Raw genomic sequence first — 20944 nt, 5'->3', positions numbered from 1 at the left:
GGGTACCCCGGCTTCCTCCCACAGTCCAAATACATGCAAGTTAGGTTAATCGGATACTTTAAAACTGAGAGGTGTTTTGCCCTGTTAATTATAAATGCAGAAAAATGATGAGTAGTTTCGGAAGTTGTGACACAGATGAAGGTTATGTAAAGAACTCTTATGCTGCATGAGTTCATATTTCGTCAAATTACTTAAACAGATTTAACTTCGCAAAACAAACTCATCTGAACTTTTTGGGGACAGGAGTGTTAGATATTTCTTTATTTACAGCTTATTTACGATACACATTTTTGTTTGTTAAGTAAACCTTGTTATTTAGATGAATTCAACATTTTTGCTTCTTACTAATCTCATAATTTCATGAAACTGGCGGACAAAATGAATTAAATTGAAGTTAGTGTTTATATTTTTGAGTATACTTCTCTGAAAGAAAGTAAAGCTCCTCTCTCCTGGTCCTCTATCCCCCCCCCCCCCCCCCTTCTTCTTGATGAAGATTTGTTGTCCTCATAGATTTGCTGTTTATATCAAAGCAGATTTTTTTCCATTTAGTGGAAGGTTTTAGACTAACAGGCTTTTGGCTAAAGAGTATCTGCTCTCTGGTGCTGGTTTCAGATCTGTGCGGCTTCAAAACATGAGGTCACGACTCGACCTCGGATGGCACTGGACATTTCAGGGGTCTAAAAATAACGCTTAATCTGTCATATTAGGGGACGGAAAAAAATGTTAAAATGTGGCTTATTGCTTAACTTTTGAACCGGTTCACCCGTTAATGTAATGTTTTATTGTCTTTCAGGTCAATCCTTCTTTCGGCTCATCAGTTGGACGTAGAAGTTTGGTGAGTCTGATTTCCTGCATATTTTCAGTACAATTTTTGGATTTTAAGCAGGATTATTGATGGAGAGGTGAATGATGGGCCAAGGAAGGAGGCCATTACTCTTTGGTAGGAGACCAACAAGCGGACTTATTATTACTCACTGTATTTCCCATATTTTAGAGAGACAAACAAATAATTTGCACTCTCAAATGGAGCACCCTTTGAGCCAGGCATTTCAAGGTCGCTCTTATTTGAATTCCTGCCTCAGGGGAGACGAAGAAGTTAACGTCACCGTGGCAACCTGTAACTGCAGTTGAAGCCTCCCATCTGATTCAGATCAGCTGATTAGACTGCGTCTCTTACGTCTGCGGTGTTTAACAAACGTTTGAGTGACATTTCTGCCAATCTTATCTTCTCGTTTGACTCTTGTTGTTTCGTCGCTGATGACGCTGAGTAATGAGCAGAAGTCAATGATGGAATGGATCTACTTTGTGTAGAAAGACGCTGCTGCTGCTCAGATTTACCTCATACGTCAATGAAACACGGGGCCAGGACGTACAACCCTCGTCTCTGGATATTTTCATGAAAATATAACGATGTCATAGTTGTGTTTTATGCAGAGCATCTGTAGTTCCTCTTTGAGGATATAAATCAAAATTGAAATGTAGAATTAATTTCATATTTTTAAACGTTTTTGGATTCTTTTTGCATTTAGGGTCCCCCCCCCCCCCCCGAAGAACAAATTTCTAAAGTGCTGAAGTAAAAAGGACTCTTACAGAATTGAAGAAGCACTTAAAGTTTATTGAGCGCCAGAGCAGAATAAGAGGGTACAGTATGAATCAAGCCTGGTCTTTGGTAGCGCTGCAGTTGGGCAGCAGAGATGATGTCACTGTTGTGATCTGTTGAGCAACTGGTGGCTCTGTTGATTGATGCTCAGTCACAAGCTACAGTTGTTTCACACAACGGAAGGGATTTTGTGTAATTTGAACAGAACTCGGCTTTTGAACTGACTAGACAGAAGATATAGTGGAAGGCATGGAAGGAGAACTCATGCGTTCTGGAAATTTTGATCCACTTTCGCTCAACTGTCAGGTAGGACGCGGCTCGCAGCCAAAGATAATCACTGCTGCGACATGTGTTGAGAGTTTTACCGATGGAAATCTTTGAACAGAAAGGTTCACACTGTTCACAGGACAGCTTTTCAGGACATTCTGTAGAGAGAAAACCTGTTCTTCAGTGTAAAATTGGCAAAATAATGTATTAAGGTATCAAGAGTAGAGCTTTTCCCTGCTGACTTCTACCAATCCTAATCTTGGCTGAGTCATGGATGTAGATATTAAGGCTGCTAAAATGAGGTCTCAAAGCTGTCAAGCACCTCAAAGTTTATAAGAGAAACATTTAAGGATTATAAGGGCATTTTGTGCAACATGAAAGCGTTTGCAGTAAATGATATCGGTGCCACTGATGGCTTTAAAAAAATCCCGGAGCCATCTGTAGGGATCATATCCAAGTATGTGTCTCATCCTATCATACCACTTAAACGGTGTGGTCTGCCTCTAGTTTGACATCATTTTGCATGTTGCTCCTTTTCTCGTCTCTTTAGTTTGTTTTGCGCGTAGTTGAAACACCCTACAAGCTGAATAGCTTCTTCACACGCACACCAAAAAAAAAATGTTCGGTAAATCTTACAGAACCATCGCCATTTCTCCCAAAGGGTTTCAAAATTTATGGTCATCCTTATTCAACAGTGTGAGAGAGCAGCATATATTGCAACTGGAAGTTAAGACCGCGCAGTAATATTTTAAGAAACGTCACTGCCAAATGTGAGCATGGTGCCTATTTAATATGGGCTAATGTTGTATTTTAGTAACAAATACAGGCAGTTTAATCTGGGTGGAACTGTTGATCCATCCAATGTGTATCTGTAAACAGATTATCAACATCATTCTCGAGATCTGGCCAGCACATGTGGCACTGCAGCTGTGAATAGAAGTGCCCTTAATTATCATAATGCCTTGATAGCTTTTCCCGCTAGCCATCTTGACCTGCCGTTGACTGATATCAGACAAGCTTTCAGGATAAAAACTACCAACTGTCATAAGTGCTCCGAATCTCTTTGGCTGTGTTGATGGTCAGTCAGCGAGTGCGAATGTTGCAGACTAAGTCAGGTGCTTAGGAAGGGCTCCTCTCTAATCAAGCCTTTACTGCTGGGATTTCCAGTAAATGAAATGTCAGATGAGATTTAATCCTAATCTATTCCACTGGTGCACTAATCAATCATGGTGCAGCGCTCTCATCTTAAATTTTAAGATTGGCAACGAATATTGAACCACAGTCTGGTGGCACACCGAGCTTATTTCCAGTACTGTATGCATTCTCTTCATTGTCAAACTGCTTTAATTGTACATTTTAATCTAAAATATTCAAGCTTAACCACACTTTGAGCCATTTTTGTCTGCCAGTCCAAAACTATGGCCATGAGTGAAAAATAAAACCAGTTTTTATTTCCAAGTGGGATTTTTGTCCAGACATTTATTGGTCATAAAGGTTCATCTGATAACTGGTTTGACTTCATGTGTTCTGCGTACAGACTACGCTTGAGTGCATGCTACTGTTGGGTGAAAGCACATTAAAAAACCATACAGCCATGACTATGTACCGTGTTTGATATCGATAAGATACAAAGGCTGATGGTAGCAGTAAAGTGCGCTATTCACAGTGCAATCACTAGCATGACGATAGTTGAGGGTGATGAATTGAAAAATGATGAAATATTTAAAAATACTCCAAAAGGGTTACAGCCACAAAGTTTGCAGTTAGCTCTTGATTTAAGCATACGGTAGCCGAGAGGACCCATATCTCAAAAACCTAGTTTTGATGCTTTGATTTAAGAAAAATAGACTACTTTTTAAAAGCCTGAATTTACAAGAAGGTTAGTAGAAGTTCATGTACAACAGTTGATTCAATGGAGAATTTATATAGGGCTTCTCTTGAAAATAAAGTACAAAATCACAAAGCCCGTAATACATACCAAAGAGTGTCACTTTGTATGACTTTCGGATGGTAATATCAACAAATATAACTTTTTGGTAGTGGTTTTTAATGCAAATTCTTTTGTGGCCCATCTGACCTGTGGTGCTCCCCAAAGTTCGTGCATTGTTATTCTACAAGCTGTTATGCCGATGACACACATATTTATGTATAAAAACAAGTCCGAGAGACAGGTGGACCGAAAGGCAGGAGTCATCAGCAAGGCAGGGTCTTTTTTAATGACTTAACAAGTAATGTGTTATTTCCTCCTTCTTCCGTCTTTAGTGTTGGATACAGGAAGTGAACCAGCGATCACACGGCACAAAGCATAACTGCTCCGACTCATTACATCGTTGTGCACATCCAGCTCTGACCTGCCCATCCTCCTGCAACTCTCTAGCTGATCTGTAAAAAACAAAAACTGTTTATTAACTACGGTCACATATGGGATGGGTGCCGGTATGTCATCGGCCTTGTGGCGCTGCTGGATAGTGCAGTTCATTGGAGTCTCTTGTGCTTAAAAAGCCTTAATGACATTTTCAGCGGTCATTCAATATTCTCTCTTGTAATCTGACAAAAGCTTTGCTCTGAGGATTATGTTCTTTCTGCTGTGCTTGCTGTCTGTCACTTCAGTGTTGCCTGTTAAAACAACATGAGAGAGTCACTACAACCTCCATGTGGAACTCATTCTAATATTAAATATGTTTCGCTGAGATGGAACTGTTTCCTCTTTGAGAAGAGACCTGCAATTAGTTTCCCTGGCAACTGTGCTATTCAGTTGTATAGTGTGTTTGTTCATAATGTCCTCAACTGTGAGGGAACACCAAGTCAACAAACATTTTATCCCTCGTTATAATCAGTATACTGGATCTGAAAAGGTCCAAGTCCAGATGTGTTGCTTGTAAGGTTTTAATGTTTATTTTGTTATAAAATAAATACTCGTAAATTATTTTGTATGTGTGTGCTCAACAGAGGAATGACGACGAGGCTGTGGTGGACAGAGGAGGAACACGTTCTCAACAGGGTACAAACTTTGAGCAGGAAGATCTTGAAGGTAATCAGAGGAAAACTGAATAAATACATCTGTAGCACAAGAAGCTTCAGGCTGCTGCAGCTGAGTCCACCCACTCCTGCTGCCCTTCAACTGCTGCTTTCCTCTTGATCGATTTTTCATGGTGAAAAGAAAAGAGCAGAGTGGGATGCAGAAACTATGGTACAGCTCGCTTTTCATTATATAACCACTGAGTAGCATGGACACTCAGGAACAAATAGCCTGAGTAATAGCGAGCAGCTAAATGCCAGACATGAATAACAGTAACACAAGTTTTTAATTTCGAGTGTGAAGTTTTAGACATACTAGATTATTGTCAGTTTTATGTCAAATTCTATAACTATTGTATTTAATGTCTTACCTTTAGCTTTGAGGGAACACGTTAAACAGCTTTAATCAGGATTTTAGATGGTAAATAACTTTAGGGTTAGGGTTGGAACTTTAAATTTCAATTTAAAAACATATCTTTTGACCAGGTTCTGGTGACTAGACGAATTATTAGGTCCATTTCTAGTTTCCATCGTACAATTTGATTTCATGGAAAATGACAACAGTATTTTTAGTCAAACAAGTTAAAAACGGACGCATGATTTTTGGAGAAAAACAAACAGTGTGTTGCATATAAGTGTGTCCACTGAACTTTGCTATGTTTTTCCTCGCTGCCATTACTTTTATATTTGTGGTCCCTGTTGGGAGCTTCAACGTTTGTCAGTAGAATGCTTTCTGAATTGGTCTCTGTAACATTGTATCACTTGATCACAGTATTACCTGTTGTTGGCTGTTTTGGCAACTTTAGGCTGCAATATTAATTATGCTTCCATATATACAAAGGTCATTAGACATTCTCTAAAAAATACTGGGTGACGCAACCGATTATAGGTCAACTGTTCAACAGCATCCTCAAAATATTCTTAGACTTAGAAATAACTTTGTGCGAACATTATTTGACGTGATTTAAATGCCTTGAAAATTCTTTAAATGTGAGATTAGAACATAATTTGATGATGATTGGACATGATTAGAACGTAATGTCAGTCAATATTGTGGGAACATTCCCTGCTAGTTGGAAACTGTAAAAGTGTAGTTTTATGTAGGTTGGTGATTTTAGGTGTTCAGTGTGACATGATATATAGCTGCAGAATTATATTATTACATGTCGACTGTTTGATTAGTGTGCTTTAGCAGAATAAAACTGCTCAGGATGTCGCAGTGCCGAATGGAGTAACACAAAGAAGCAGCACTTCACCATGATCAGTGGAATCCTTGTGATTATTTGTAAAGCTTCTGGAACCCGCATTACTGTTGATCCTCCTCTAACCTCTGTGGGTCACGTCCCCAGGTCATAGGACTCTCTACATAGGAGTTCACGTCCCCTTAGGGAGCACCAGACATCGCAGCCATCGCAGACATCGACACCATGGGAACAAGCACAGGCGGAGGAGCAAGGAGCGGGCCTTCACCTTGGTGGAGGGGAGGGAGTCTCCTGTTTATGGTACTGGTCACAATCCTCACCTTTTTAAAGTGTTTACAGTATAGCAGTAGCACATTGCTAATTCTGATACCTTGTGCTCCCAGACACTCCCTCCCAGAGAGTTCAGTTCCTGCTGGGGGCGGAGGATGATGACGAGGAGCATATTCCTCATGACCTTTTCACAGAGATGGATGAGATCATCGTAAGGGAGGGAGAGGATTCCGAGTGGAGGGAGAGCGCCAGGTACTGTCACATTACTAATGTGGCATCTATGACCCTCGTGTCATTATTGAAAGCCCTGATTGAATGGAGCAGTCAGGCTTGGTGATCCCACTTACACTGATGAAAGATGTGTGCGTCAAACATCAATTACATTAGATATGTCTTGTTAATGCTGGGGAATTCTCTTAATATCACATTATTGTTTGTGTCAAACAAGATGTATGTTAATTATAACTGTGCAAAATTATTATTTATTAATGGCATGGTAAATCAAGCATTTGTTATTACATTTATATCCTGACCAGAGGAAATAAGGAAAGGAAAATGTATGAGGATGCAAAAGATATATATGGGCTAAATGCTAATTTAGAGCTAATGTAGCTACAGGAGGTAGCTAGTTTTCCACCTACTAATAAGCAAATTTTCCATCTGCTAATTTCTCCAGACTAAAACTTCAGCTGTTGTTACAGGTGGTTGAAATTTGAGGAGGATGTCGAGGATGGGGGGGAGCGGTGGAGTAAACCCTACGTGGCCACTCTGTCCCTACATAGCCTGTTTGAGCTGCGTAGCTGCATCATCAATAGCACAGTGCTGCTCGACATGAGGGCTAACACCATAGAAGAGATTTCAGGTAAATTTGTGCTAACACCTCGAAAGACCTGGGGCCTCTGTGAGTAAATCTAGTAAGGTTTCTTACTTGGTAATTGACTCAGATTGTCGAACAAGACAGCAAAACATGATTGCAAACAGCTTGTCTGCGTCTTCTCTAGATATGGTTCTGGACCACCAGGAGCTGTACTCACCACTGGGGGACGTTCTCAGACAGAAAGTACGGGAAACACTGCTGAAGCAGCACCATCACCAGAGCCAGAAGAAGCTGGCTAACCGCCTGCCAATCGTCAGGTCCATTGCTGACATCAGTCGGCGCACGTCGGAACTCCACCTGGACAAGAATGGTTAGGAAACCAAGACTGTGTTCCCATCAGTGTATTTTGATGCAGATTTTGAAGTAATACTTTCAAAAAAGTTGATGAGAATAGCAAAAAAATGGCAACCCCCAAAAAAGTTTTAATATTTTCTTAAGGTGGAGGTTTGCCTTTTTTGAAGGCTTTGACCTAGCAGTTCTTTAAGTGGCGTGACTTTCCAGCTGTTTCCACTGCCAGTCTTCCTGAATACTCCCAAGCTTTGTTGTTGTCTCTGGAGATCATGTAACGCAGCCAAAACTAGCTTGCGCGAAATAACATGTAACTGTCTCTTGTTTTTCTGTTTTGAACAACTTGATGGAAACACGCCCAATTTGCACGATTTGTAACAGAGGTTTAATGGTATAATCAGGTTCAGAGTTCAGTGTGGTGATTCATTTGTTCCTCTCCTGTTTGGATTATCCAGGACAGATGACATCGTCCCAGTCTCACTTAGCCGGTCCAGATGGGAAAGGGGAAGTGATTAGAGAGAACAGTTCTGTGGACTTGAGCAAGGTACGAGCAGTTGTACTGCAATACTTACATGATACTTCATCTGATGTGGACATAAGGTTGGAAAATATGGAATGATGATGGGCCAAGAAGTTGATGTTTTGGATAGTGCCTGTCTGTTAGCAGGATGCTGACCTCAGCGGATATTCTGATTGTTTCATTAACACTGGCAGATCCGGCATTCGATCGACGTTATGTTCAGAGTCTAGAGTGGGTGACATTATTCATTCTTCACGTGGTGTTTCGCCAGAATGTGAGCACACAACGTCAAGCACAGACACCTTGTCTGCAACCTGCCCAGTAGACTTTTGAATGGAGGGGATGCCAAACTGTCACCGCAAACAGTTTATATCGGTGCGTTGAACAGAGTCTCCTATCTCTCTCTAGATATGAATATTGATCAAAGTTACATTGTTCAAGTAATAAGCCAGAGTTAGAGAGGCGTCTTTCTCCTGAATCAGCAACTCGGTGGAAACGAAGCAGTTAGCAAATCCACGCAACATCAAACTGCAGTGGAACCCTCCCCTCGGATTCAAATCGGCTGATTAGACCGCTTGCCTGACGACAACTTTGAGAGGTTTCTGTCAGTGTAACCTGTATTTGGACTCATGTTGCATAAGAACTGGCGTGAATGTTGGGTTCAGTTAACCCTTTGTTTGAACACATCGCTGCTGCTCTCGTTTGTGTCATACACAAACACATACGGATCTTGTTGATCTTGTTGTCGGAGGTCTGTGCCCTTCAAGTGCAGCTCTAGTGTGGACAATCGGATGGATCACACTTTGATCACGGTGGGGATTACAGTTCAGAGCTGTCAGGATACAACTGCATTATGTAACAGACAACAAGCAGAATGTCATTTAATTGTGTGTTCAGTCCAATGAACAGGAGGTCCTGGTTGGTATTTATGGTTTAACGTTTTTATCTGAGGTGATTTAGTAAAGGCGTAGGATTATAAATATAATAAAAGCCATGCATCACATATCTGAACTAAATTCAAAGGTAAGCAGAGAGGACAAACACCGGGTCACAAGTTGGATGTGTATTTGAAGGCATCTTGATTATTGACTTCATTCTGCTGTGGTCGCTCTGTCTCCCTCTCTCTTTGTCTGTCTCTCACACACTCACACACACACACACTGGGGTAGAGTGTTTTGGGTGTGGCACCAGATTATGGAGGTAAAACTAGGATGGAGATGGGGGGCGTGGCAGCGAGGAGCGGATGTAACGGAACAGCTGCTCGCCAGCTTTATGAACTCAGTGAAGGAACAAGCAACACTCCAGTCACCACTTGTCAACTCCACATAATTATCGCTGAAAAATCAACACCTTGAATATGCCAACATTTGCTGTGCGCATTTCTAAAGCCTAGAGAGCAGATAAACTGTAAGATGATAACTTTCAGGGTCAGCTCTTAGGCATCATAATTGTGTTAAATGACAGGAACCCCCACCCCCATTCCTTGAGGGAATTATTATATAATAGGTCATGCTACACATCTATATTTGAATAATCTTTGGTAATATTCCATTGTAACACATCTGTCCTCTGGAATAAAACACCTGGACTATTTTTAGAATCCTATCAAACCATTTCATTTGTTGATTAATGTCGGGATTAACAGGAAAAATGACAATTTATTTACAGAGAGAGCTTTTGAACTGTTGCTTTTCAAAGCATATTCAAAGCTGCTTAGATAATAGATGGACATAATAGGGATTTGCATGATGAACTTTACTTGATGTGCTCTTTCAGATGGACCTTCACTTCATGAAGAAGATCCCTCCGGGCGCAGAGGCGTGTAACGTGTTAGTAGGAGAGCTGGAGTTCCTAAACAAGCCAGTGGTGGCGTTTGTTCGTCTGTCCCCGGCGGTTCTCCTCAGTGGGCTCGCTGAGGTCCCCATCGCCACCAGGTGGAACTGAACCTGCACCACTTCCTCATTAATATCCGACTAATCCCGCTGACCTCGTAGTTGTGACAGTTGTTTTTTAATCTGTTTGAGTTTAGGTTTCTGTTCATTCTCTTGGGGCCCTTTGGGAGAGGGCTTCAGTACCATGAGATTGGAAGGTCCATTGCTACGCTGATGACAGATGAGGTAAGACTTCACTTGAGAGACTTTCTATGTCGAGTTTGAATAACAATCAGATGTCGTATTTTTGATTCTCTGCGGACAGTTTGCATAAATTCACAGCTCAGCAGAACTCCACAAATTCCTAAAGTGATGGAACATTTCTCAGCATGAAGCACAGCTCATCAGAGCTTTTATGACAAGATTTTTGGCGATTAGTCAGTTCGTTTTGTTCAGGATTTAGGCTGCCATCCATCATCATGGAGGGAAAGATGTCCAAACTCTTAAACTTTCTTGGGAAACAGTTGATTTGAAATACAGGGGAGACTAATGAGCTGGTGGTAAACACTCCTGTTTCACAGTGAGCACATTTAAGGTTTTAATGGATTTGCATTGCGTCTTTATTTATTTATACTTAACCTTTATTTTGCCCATTTATATTCAGAATCTCTTCACAAGGGTGAAGAAAGTAGCAGCACACATAATAACTGATCTTAATCTTAGGATTTTAAAAAAGTGAACAAAATGCAAAAGCACAAGAGAATAAAAAGAAAGACGCTCAATTAAAGTGTAATGATACTGCCAAAAATGAAGTATCAGGAACAAGCCAAAGTCCTCAAGTCCTCCAATTTTGAAATTATTTGCAGGACGTTCCAAGCAAAAGGGGGTGAAATTTAGAAACTTTTGCCAAAAAATCTGTGATAACATGCAGAAGAATCAGATGAAGAGCATCACAGTGGCTTTGGCTTCTGTGACGATATGAACTCAGGGAAGAAGAGACAGGCCAAGGAGGGAAAAAACTCCTCCAGCATGTCTGCACACACACACAGGTTGTATGTTCTGCATGTTTACAGGTTAAGTTAGTCCAAAGGTGAGAATGTGCTTGTCTGCTCGCCTCTAGTTAACGGGACACGTCCCTGCGTTCTGTCCACTGTCTGTGTTGAGGGACGCCAGATGGATTAGGAATCATAATCACCCTTCCATACTGCAGGTTTTCCATGACGTTGCCTATAAAGCTAAAGACCGGAATGATCTAATTGCTGGGATCGATGAATTCCTTGATCAAGTGACAGTCCTGCCTCCGGGAGAATGGGACCCATCTATCAGGATAGAGCCCCCGAAAAATGTACCTTCTCAGGTAAGCAGGGATTTAGGGAGTCGGATGCTTGCAACAATCTCCTTTTCATGTTTGAAAAACTGTTTGAAACTGTTGTGACTGTTTGTTAAACAGGAGAAGAGAAAGAAAAGTAATATTTTAGCAGGCGAGCTAGCAGAAGGTGAGGAAGAGGAGCTCAGCGGCCACGGCGGACCGGAGCTGCAGCGCACAGGAAGGTTAGTAGTGACACATGGACTCGAACACAAGGAAATGAGTAGCAGGCAGGAAGTGATGCGCAGAAGTAAAATGAACGAGGAGAGGCAGCATCTCAGGGACTGAACTGACCAGGCTGATGGAGTAGACCTCCTCGCACAGATGGGTTTTCTCTGCCGAACTTTTTGTGAATTTTTCGGCCATCAGAGTTTCATCCTAAAAAGATCAATTTTGTTCGGTTTGAAAAAAAAACTCGCCGCTGATTCAGTTCAAGTACATAGACATGTTCAAAAAAATCCCGGGGACAGAAATTAGAGAGCACTCTGATAGCACATTCCTCCGCCAGGGGGACAGGACACCATCAGGTCCGGCTCCACATCCATCCTACTAAATTCCATCAAAATGGATTCCCTGCTTAAGTTGTCCTGTGGTCAAAGACCAGAGATAACATGAACATGTTTAATTCTCTAAAGTGTGCTCATCATTCTTTGCTAAAACATCAGACAATAAGCTGTTCTTGTGTGCGTTTCCAGGTGGTTTGGAGGTCTCATTCTAGACATCAAGCGTAAAGCCCCTCACTACCTGTCCGACTACACGGATGCTTTCAGTTTGCAGTGTGTGGCCTCGTTCCTCTTCCTCTACTGTGCCTGCATGTCCCCTGTCATCACCTTTGGAGGACTTCTGGGCGAGGCAACAGAAGGACGCATAGTAAAGCACCTTACGTTTGCTCTTAACTGTTAAACAAAAAACCAAAAACAAACTGTTATCCTTTCAGTTGAAATGCAGTGGGATGGAGGATTTTCAACACTCTGTCAATAACTTCCTGGTGTCCTCTCCTTTTCCAGAGTGCCATCGAGTCTCTCTTCGGAGCCTCGCTGACAGGAATAGCTTATTCCCTGTTTGCCGGGCAGCCACTCACCATTCTAGGCAGCACAGGACCGGTGCTTGTTTTCGAGAAGATATTGTTCAAATTCTGCAAGTATGTGTTAATTTAACGAGACTGTGCATCTACACGTGATTTGTATATTACATAATTTGATTGTCTGATGTTTATCAGCTTGCTGGAGAATAAATTCTCCTGCTGTGACTGTACCATCTCTCCAACATCTGGACTCCTGTAGACCATTAAGTGATCTGATAAAATGGAGAGGAAAAAAAAAGGATTTGATGGATTCCTTTAGATCACCACGTGACAATCAGTATATCGTCAACACGTGTCAATATATGATGTGGTTTGATCTCCGCAATAATGTGTTGCTGCCATACAAGAAACAGAGAAAGGGATGAAAGTCATATGAACGTAAAACCATAATGTGAAAAGTTCACTGGTGTAAGATTTCCTCATCATTACAAGATATTATACGTATGTAACATACAAATCTATCATGTTCATACATGTGATAACAATAGTATTAATTTTACGATGTGAAATATTTTATGTTTTAATGTAAAATGTGATTTTTATGTTGTGACACATTTGATATGATAACACGATGTAGTTAATTACAGGCCCACTTTTCTCTTTATGACTTGCAAAGAACATACATCGAGGCATCAGGACTCATTTGCATAATTTCATGAAGTTCTACTTGATTGGGGTTGGATGGCAACACTTGACAGTCATTGAATGTATCAGATGATACAATTATCAGTATCAGATGAAAGCAGAATTTTGTCATTAGCAGGATATTTTTCATTTTCAAAGTTTCCTTTGTGGTCGGTTTTGCTTGTGCACTTTCATATAGAAGAAAATAACAAAATTTTGTCTCTCTTAAGATACACTTAGATCGTGCGAGTCAAATTTTATAAATAGAAATCCAACATCAATGAATAGAAGTTGTGATTGTAGAACGTTCATGTCCATGGAGCGCGTCTATAAAGTTGAGATGGAATGAAGCGCCCCTTTTACTGTCCATTTGGGTTAATGGGGGAGGAAAGTGACAGGATTGTACGTTGTAATCACATGAAATGTATCATGTCTCTTGTTATAATAACAATCTTTTCACATTATGACCTGAGCCTGATACTATTTGTATTTCTGTGGCATGGCAGCAACGCACTGAAGTAGTCCTCCTTGTCTCCTCCCAGGGAGTACGGCTTGTCCTACCTGTCTCTGAGAGTGTGCATCGGTCTGTGGACAGCTTTCTTTTGTATTGCGCTGGTGGCCACAGATGCCAGTTCCCTGGTGTGTTACATCACACGTTTTACAGAAGAAGCCTTCGCCTCCCTCATTTGCATTATCTTCATCTATGAGGCCTTGGAGAAACTGGTGCACTTGGGTGACCACTATCCCTTCAATAAGAACAACAAGCTGGAAAAGCTCTCCTTGTACTCGTATGTAAACACACACACACACACACACACACACACACACGTGTGCGCTATTGATATTCCCACACAGTTAAAAGTAAATATAGAGAAGAATAATTACTATGGACATTTCTTGGAGGTTCTGTAAATCCCTGACAGATGGGGGATTATTTAGTCACTCAGATGTTGGTGTGCCTCCACAGATGTTCATGCGTTGAGCCTTCTGACCCCACCAATGGCACCCAGAAGTATTGGGAGATCAACAATATCACTGCCTCAGAAATCTACTGGGAAGCCCTGGAGGTCAAGGTATGACACCCCCCCCCCCCCCCCATGGTATAAAAATGTAAACAAAAAGAAGGGGGGTTGGGCACGGAAAGTAAAAATGGTTGCGTTACAAAAAGTACATTTATGTTTTCCACCTTAAAGTGGCATGCTCTCCCAGATGGAGAAGACTGAACAGAGGAGATTAAGGGCATGTGGGCTGGATTATATTGGATTACTCATTGCAAATCACTATAAAAGTGCATTTTTATGTACTGTGTTTTGTTTTTTTTTGTGGACATGGATGCTCATAAACCCTGTTCTGGTGAAACCTAGAGTGTGATTTATTGCTAATCACGTGATCGTCTACTTTCTCCCCACCTATCTTTGCAGGATTGTATTGAAAAGAAAGGGGAATTTGTGGGCAGTGCCTGTGGTCCCGATGGGCCCTACGTTCCCGATGTACTCTTCTGGTGTGTCATTCTTTTCTTTTCTACCGTCTTCATGTCTGCTTTCCTCAAGGAGTTCAAGTTCAGCAATTACTTTCCCACAAAGGTATTGTGCATCGAGACTAGCCAAAGGTTTTCCAAAGTTTTTATCCCTCGACCCAAAAAATTAAAGTCCTTGAACCTTGAATCTTTCAGATGTACATGCGCTACAGGCCCATCCAAACTCTACTGAATCCATTATTTTAAAAATTTGCAACAATTATGGCTAGAGAAGTATTAAGTATAAAGTAAATTTTTTTTAAATTTATGTAAATAATCTTGCAATCCCAGCCCCCCTTGTGAGGCTCCAAACCGAATTTTGGATCAGTTTGGCATTATCAAGCACTGTGAAGACAAAGCAGCAACATCTGTTCAAAGTAACAGTGCTTATTTATGTCGGGTGATGGTACAATGCTGCTCTCTAGTGGCTTTACATTGGGACTGCATGATGGATGGAAACTCCATTTCCTGCTTTTGGGAAATTGATTCTTACTTTTCACCCCGAAATTATAAAGACGGTCTGTTAATGAAGTAAAATTCTGTACCGTGCAGCTGTTTCACAGTAGCAGTAAATTCACTCTTGTAAACAAAATTGATTTTTTTCAAGCGCGTTTTACAGTTAACGCTCCCTCCAACAGGTGAGGTCCATCATCAGTGACTTTGCTGTTTTCTTCACTATCATGACCATGGTCTTGGTGGACTACGCCTTGGGGATTCCCTCTCCCAAACTGAAGGTCCCAAGTGTGTTTAAGGTGAGCAAGGCCAAGACAAAAGAAACAGAACGCTAGATACTCCAACAGAAGCATCATTGTCTTTCAAACTGATAATTAAAAGATGTCGATCATTCCTCATTAGCCAACCAGAGATGATCGTGGTTGGCTCATCAACCCACTGGGGCCCAACCCCTGGTGGACCGTAATCATAACGCCGTTCCCAGCTCTGCTTTGCACCATCTTGATTTTCATGGACCAGCAGATTACAGCTGTCATCATTAACAGAAAGGAGCACAAACTCAAGGTACCTTCAAACTCTTGGCAGACTTTCCTTAGTATCTTAGAGATGTCTGAGAGTGTAATTCATTTACTGACCCCCCCCCCCCCCCCCCCCTTCAGAAAGGCTGTGGCTACCACCTGGATCTCTTCATGGTGGGGGTGATGCTAGGTGTGTGCTCTGTAATGGGTTTACCGTGGTTCGTAGCAGCCACCGTCCTCTCCATCACCCATGTCAACAGCCTGAAGCTTGAGTCCGAGTGCTCGGCCCCCGGGGAGCAGCCCAAGTTCCTGGGTATCAGAGAGCAACGCATTACCGGCCTCATGATCTTCACCCTCATGGGCTGCTCCGTCTTCATGACATCTGTGCTGAAGGTCGGTTGAATCCCTCCGCAGTTAGAAATATTTAGAAATGTTCTTACAGATACACATTGGAAAATATCCCCTTAAAAGTACACAGTTGGATTTTAAGAGGACAGAATTGCACCTCGTAAAGAGCAGAAGGTTTTGTACCCGCACACTGTGTACTCACTGGCACTTTTTGAGGATTTTTGGTTTGAGTTTGTACTATAAATTTCTCCTGTCTTCTGAGGTCAGTGTTTGTGTGTTTTGGGGGTGTTTTTTAGCAGTTAGTTTGCTGTAACTCACTGACTGGTGTTCTTCCGCCCCCTCAGTTCATCCCCATGCCTGTGTTGTATGGTGTGTTCCTGTATATGGGAGCATCTTCTCTCAGAGGGATTCAGGTAAGATATTGAACTTTATACGCCATCTTTACCTCAAGTTTCTACATGTAAAGGAATCAAACCTTTGAAATTTTGGTACTTTCTCTAAAATAAGACAAACTTTTCTCTATTAATGACAAAACTACTAATTCTAATACAATACTCTTTGTTCTACTTGTATGTGTGTGCTATGGATGCTCAGTGCAATTGAAGTGAGAGAGAAATGAGACTGATTTGTTTTTGATGCTATTGAAACTGTTATTTTACTTCCTTTGAGTGTATTTCTTTAACTTTTAAATGACTTGCATTTTCATGTGTCCAGTTAAAAACATATATTATGATTGTTTTGGTCCGTGTGATGAACCTTTTTCTGCTCTCCAGTTCTTTGACCGTCTCACACTGTTCGGTATGCCGGCCAAGCACCAGCCGGACTTCATCTATCTCCGCCACGTACCCCTGAGGAAGGTGCATCTCTTCACCATCATCCAGCTCAGTTGTCTGGCCCTTCTCTGGATCATCAAGACCTCCAAAGCTGCAATCGTCTTTCCCATGATGGTGCGTGTGAGAAACTTCCATCATTAGACTGGCGCCACACCTTTCAACACACTCACACACGCTCACTCTCGCACACGCACGCACGCACACACACACACACACACACACACACACACACACACACGTATTCTCTAAGTGTTGTTGGGCCTCATTTGTACCTACTGAATACACTATTTGGATAATGACATCTAATCCACAAGCCTTTACATTTACACCGTGTTTTTTTTTAATTTAATTAATTTTGTGCCAATTCAAACCACACTGTGGTCAGAACACAACATGCAAATTAGCGAGATGGAGACGCTTCCTGCTAATGAACAAGTTTCAGGCCCACCCATAGGTTTGAATTTGTATTTTTCCGTAGGTTTTCTGAACAATTTTGCACATTTTAGAAGTTATATGTCATAAATTGCATATTCTTAATACATTTAAGTCAAATCTATCGTGAATTTTTTTTCTCAAATAAGAGAGTCAGTTTATTGTATTTCCTCGTTCCATGACTTATCCCTTCCTATAAATTACATTCTTAGGCTTCTCCATTTTTTAGACAATCTTGTCACTTAGTTTGATGAATGAGTCAGGCGTGATAAGATCCTCGACTAGAAAGGAGACAAAGTTACTTGAGTTTTTGCAGAGTTTTGTGTCCTGTCGCTCTCTGCAGGTTTTGGCTTTAGTGTTTATCAGGAAGTTGATGGACTTCATCTTCACTAAGCGCGACTTGAGCTGGTTGGATGATCTCATGCCAGAGAGCAAGAAGAAGAAGCTGGAGGATGCAGAGGAGGTGCGTCGCTGTTTCAACCCTAACATGTGTTTATTGCATCGATACTCGCGTGCATTTAATGGATCTTATCGGCCCCCAGGAGGAAGAGCAGAGCATTCTGGCAGAAGATGAGGGAGTCGTGCAAATGCCGTTAGGAGGGTATTATACTTGTCGTCTTTTACAAGTCCTGTGTGGACGTTTGTGTGTTATTTGAAGTGCAGGATGTTTATTCATGCAGAATGTGGAAACTGTTCGTGTTTATACTCTTTCCACAGAGGACTACCCGTTATCAACATCACCGATGAAATGTCCAAAGGTTCTTTTGGGAGTTCGTGGAATACCAGCTGCTAACTTGAGAAAGGATCATGACCTGAAAACAGTGAGGTGAGACTTTTTGCATTGTTGAATATCCATGAACTCACTCAGGAAATAGTTCTAGTCACAAAACACCCCAGTGGTTACGGAAAAAGAAAGCAGTCAAAAGCGCCACTGCAATTCTGTTAGAGGCTTCATAGAAGTCAGAAATCCTTCTTTTTTCCAACTATAATTCAAGTTATTTAGTCACTAGAATTCAATGCACTGAACATCCTTCAAATATTTAGCTTAGCATAATACATGAATAGCTAAAACTCAAAGACACAAAGAGAAACACCACTCCTGCCGTAGGAAACTCATCCAGGAGTTCAGGACGTAATTCAAGTAAATATTGATTTGATCGCTGTTCTGAGGGATTGAGGTTGTTTCCATACTTTATTTTCTACTTCGGTTAATTGAACCTGGAGCTCATACATTTTAAAGCTTCAGTTAGGATTAGTTTGTAAAATAGGATACATTACTGTACGTGAGAACGTTTTATCTATGCGTGACTTTAGATGGATTTTTCCAGTCATATTTCTTTCCCTTTCCTGGTGCAGATTTTTTATTGTACCTTTTGGATTTCATTACTTTGATCGTTTGTACTTTCGCAACCCTCCTCTAATCTGCATGGTCCAAATCTTCTTACAAAATGGCATAAAATCAATCTGAGTATTTCTACTGATCGCGTATCTCTCTTTTCTTTCTAATCCAGCGCTCTCAGCATTTCCCCTCATCATCGCAGTGCTTGACAACAAACGGAGGAAGATTCTTGGTTTTTTTTTTGTCACTTTGTCTTTCTTTCCCTGTGTTTGTAAAATAATCTGTGTTTCTGTATTTTTTTTTAACCCTTCATATAATCCTGTAAATATCTGTGTGTAAGTGTATTACCACCTTATTTGTCTCTCCATGAGCCGGGAAAACCAAAACAGTATAATTTTCTTATGTTTTAACTGTACTTGCTAATTGAATACATACTGTGATACTGAATGTAAACTGTAAAACATGATATTTAATATAAAAAAAAGTTTGTCTCGCTGAAGGAAAGCTTTTTGTTTTGTTTGTTTAACTGAAATAGTTTGTATTTATTTTGTAAAATACTTTGTATTTAAAAAAAACAAAACAACTATATTAAACATCTCCCCCATTCCGTTCAACATGTGAGATGTAAAAACCTAATACGTCCAAACAAAGACAAAAGCCATGGATGAAGGTGGACGCGATTTTCGAACATGAGAAGTTTGTAAAATAGTGAGGACACTGTGCTCCTGTCATTTTAGTCTCTGGACGACATCATTTTGCCAACGCTGACCTGTAACCCTTTGATTTTACTGTATATTCATCAGACACGGGAGACGATTGTTTACTACGCTGCAGTACTCTCATGAAAGAATACTAACGCTTGATTTAAAGAAGCTGTCTCTGTACATTCTGTGCGATACCTTCGCTACCTTAACTTATTCAGTATTTATGTATCACTTCAATTGTAAAGTTGAATAACCCTATTCTATGTTTGAGTTAATGTTCAGTGTGATTTCAATTTTAAGGGATCCATCCATAAACTACACTTCTGTCTTTGTTACAAATATGAGGATAATTTTAATTGAACTTAAAAAAACAAAACAAAACACTTAAACACCATTTTATTACAGTTTGTGTTTATATCTTGTCAGTGTTTATTTTAGCTTAATAAATTTCTAAGAGGACTGGCGGTCGTCTTGTCATTGTTTCCGTACCAACTTGTGTGCATAACGGATAAATATTTAGATTTCCTTGTATATGGACACAATCTGGCCGCATATAACTGATATTTATTTATAATTCGGGGGCAGCTGGTGCTGAACGATCGTGCCCCTTCGTTCCCTTTGTTTCCCAGCAGGGAAAAGACCAGCGACTTCTGGCCACTGCAGGAGGTCCAGCAGTGATTAATCCAGGTCATGATGACTTTTAGTGCCTCACAGTTGGGAGGGATCCTCTGGTGAAGCGCTTCCCGCTTGGTACTTTGAATAGTTGTCCACTCCCCCAGGGAATAACATCCTCTGCAGCACTGTTCAGGAATGTGTCAGTTTAGGACAGTTGCTGCGCAGCCTCTGGGCCTTCCATCTCACTCTGTGTCCCATTCAGAGCTAGGTGCATCGTGAAGAGTCTGTTGATGAAAGGCAGCACAAAACCCTCAGGCAGGTGGTCCTTGATGAAGGTGCGGAGGAAGGACTGATGAGGATGCGTGGCTCCCGAGCCTCCAGTGAAGGGTTCATCTGTCGGAGAACACCCACTGAACTGGAGTTACATCCTGGGTGTCACCTCATACATTTTCAGTACGGTCCAATCTAGTCCCTCCTTTCCTGTAGCAGTCCATTGAACCAATTAGCATTTGCGCTATCTTAAATATGTCTGATATGTTTTGATTGATTTGCTTAGTTGATTGCTTAAGTTCAGGCTTCATTTGAGAAATGTATCTTCACTTCCTGTGCCGGCCATGGTGGATTATTCATTTGAATGGATGTCTTTTTAAATGTGCACCGTGTGCCTCACCAGAGCGCTGAGGGATGGATGTCATGCTGTGAGGAGGAGAATTCTGCATCAGGTGGATACACCACCACATCTCCCTTGTGTTTCTAATACCAGCAATTTGATCACATCTTTAAGATTAAACTGTAAATGTTTGCAAATCACACCATTTATAAATCTCAGTGCACCATAAAGATTTATCCCGTTTTATCACCCTCACAAATCCGGCCTACTGCACCTATCCTGGAGTGGGCAGAGGTTTTTGTAGCCGGCAGATGGTTTGGCGTGACAGCTCAGAGCGGTGACACATCCCAAAGCACGTCAAGCTGTTGGCTCCTGTGAATTATCCCGTTGTTTCTCAAGAGCGTCGACCCCGTCATTGTTCCCAACAAGTCTCACTTGATTGACGGGATGTTTCCTTTCTTTCATTAACCCTCGTCTGTTTGCTGTCGGAGCCTCTCTGGGACATTTTTTCTCCAGTGAACAGCTGACAAGTGACACACGTCATCCTGTTACCTCGTACCCCCCCCCCCCCCAAACACACACACACACA

The 20944-nt window shown here is 41.3% G+C and overlaps 1 protein-coding gene across 3 annotated transcripts in view; it reads left to right on the top strand.

Annotated features, from left to right (window-relative positions):
• The window catches only part of slc4a10b (solute carrier family 4 member 10b), a 20428-nt gene extending 839 nt beyond the window's left edge, over nucleotides 1-19589 (top strand). For all 3 annotated transcript variants that reach the window (XM_086220116.1, XM_086220117.1, XM_086220115.1), the window contains 25 exons: nucleotides 794-835; nucleotides 4817-4898; nucleotides 6235-6387; nucleotides 6471-6609; nucleotides 7059-7219; nucleotides 7359-7544; nucleotides 7978-8066; nucleotides 9819-9976; nucleotides 10072-10159; nucleotides 11124-11270; nucleotides 11364-11464; nucleotides 11975-12149; nucleotides 12287-12420; nucleotides 13530-13775; nucleotides 13955-14060; nucleotides 14409-14570; nucleotides 15142-15255; nucleotides 15359-15520; nucleotides 15616-15867; nucleotides 16167-16235; nucleotides 16596-16769; nucleotides 17431-17550; nucleotides 17630-17688; nucleotides 17805-17913; nucleotides 18599-19589. In XM_086220116.1, the coding sequence (XP_086076242.1) occupies nucleotides 794-835; nucleotides 4817-4898; nucleotides 6235-6387; nucleotides 6471-6609; nucleotides 7059-7219; nucleotides 7359-7544; nucleotides 7978-8066; nucleotides 9819-9976; nucleotides 10072-10159; nucleotides 11124-11270; nucleotides 11364-11464; nucleotides 11975-12149; nucleotides 12287-12420; nucleotides 13530-13775; nucleotides 13955-14060; nucleotides 14409-14570; nucleotides 15142-15255; nucleotides 15359-15520; nucleotides 15616-15867; nucleotides 16167-16235; nucleotides 16596-16769; nucleotides 17431-17550; nucleotides 17630-17688; nucleotides 17805-17880 (3195 nt within the window). In that variant the 3' untranslated portion in view covers nucleotides 17881-17913; nucleotides 18599-19589. The remainder of the gene's footprint in view (nucleotides 1-793; nucleotides 836-4816; nucleotides 4899-6234; nucleotides 6388-6470; nucleotides 6610-7058; nucleotides 7220-7358; nucleotides 7545-7977; nucleotides 8067-9818; nucleotides 9977-10071; nucleotides 10160-11123; nucleotides 11271-11363; nucleotides 11465-11974; nucleotides 12150-12286; nucleotides 12421-13529; nucleotides 13776-13954; nucleotides 14061-14408; nucleotides 14571-15141; nucleotides 15256-15358; nucleotides 15521-15615; nucleotides 15868-16166; nucleotides 16236-16595; nucleotides 16770-17430; nucleotides 17551-17629; nucleotides 17689-17804; nucleotides 17914-18598) is intronic.
• The last annotated feature ends 1355 nt before the right edge of the window (nucleotides 19590-20944 follow it).

This window comes from Aulostomus chinensis, chromosome 12 (genome assembly GCF_037954235.1).
Source record: "Aulostomus chinensis isolate RoL2024-O1b breed Wild chromosome 12, RoL_Achi_v1.0, whole genome shotgun sequence".
NCBI classification, from domain to species: domain Eukaryota; kingdom Metazoa; phylum Chordata; class Actinopteri; order Syngnathiformes; family Aulostomidae; genus Aulostomus; species Aulostomus chinensis.
The sequence above is the reverse complement of the archived record's forward strand: the minus strand, read 5'-3'. Positions and strand labels throughout refer to the sequence as shown.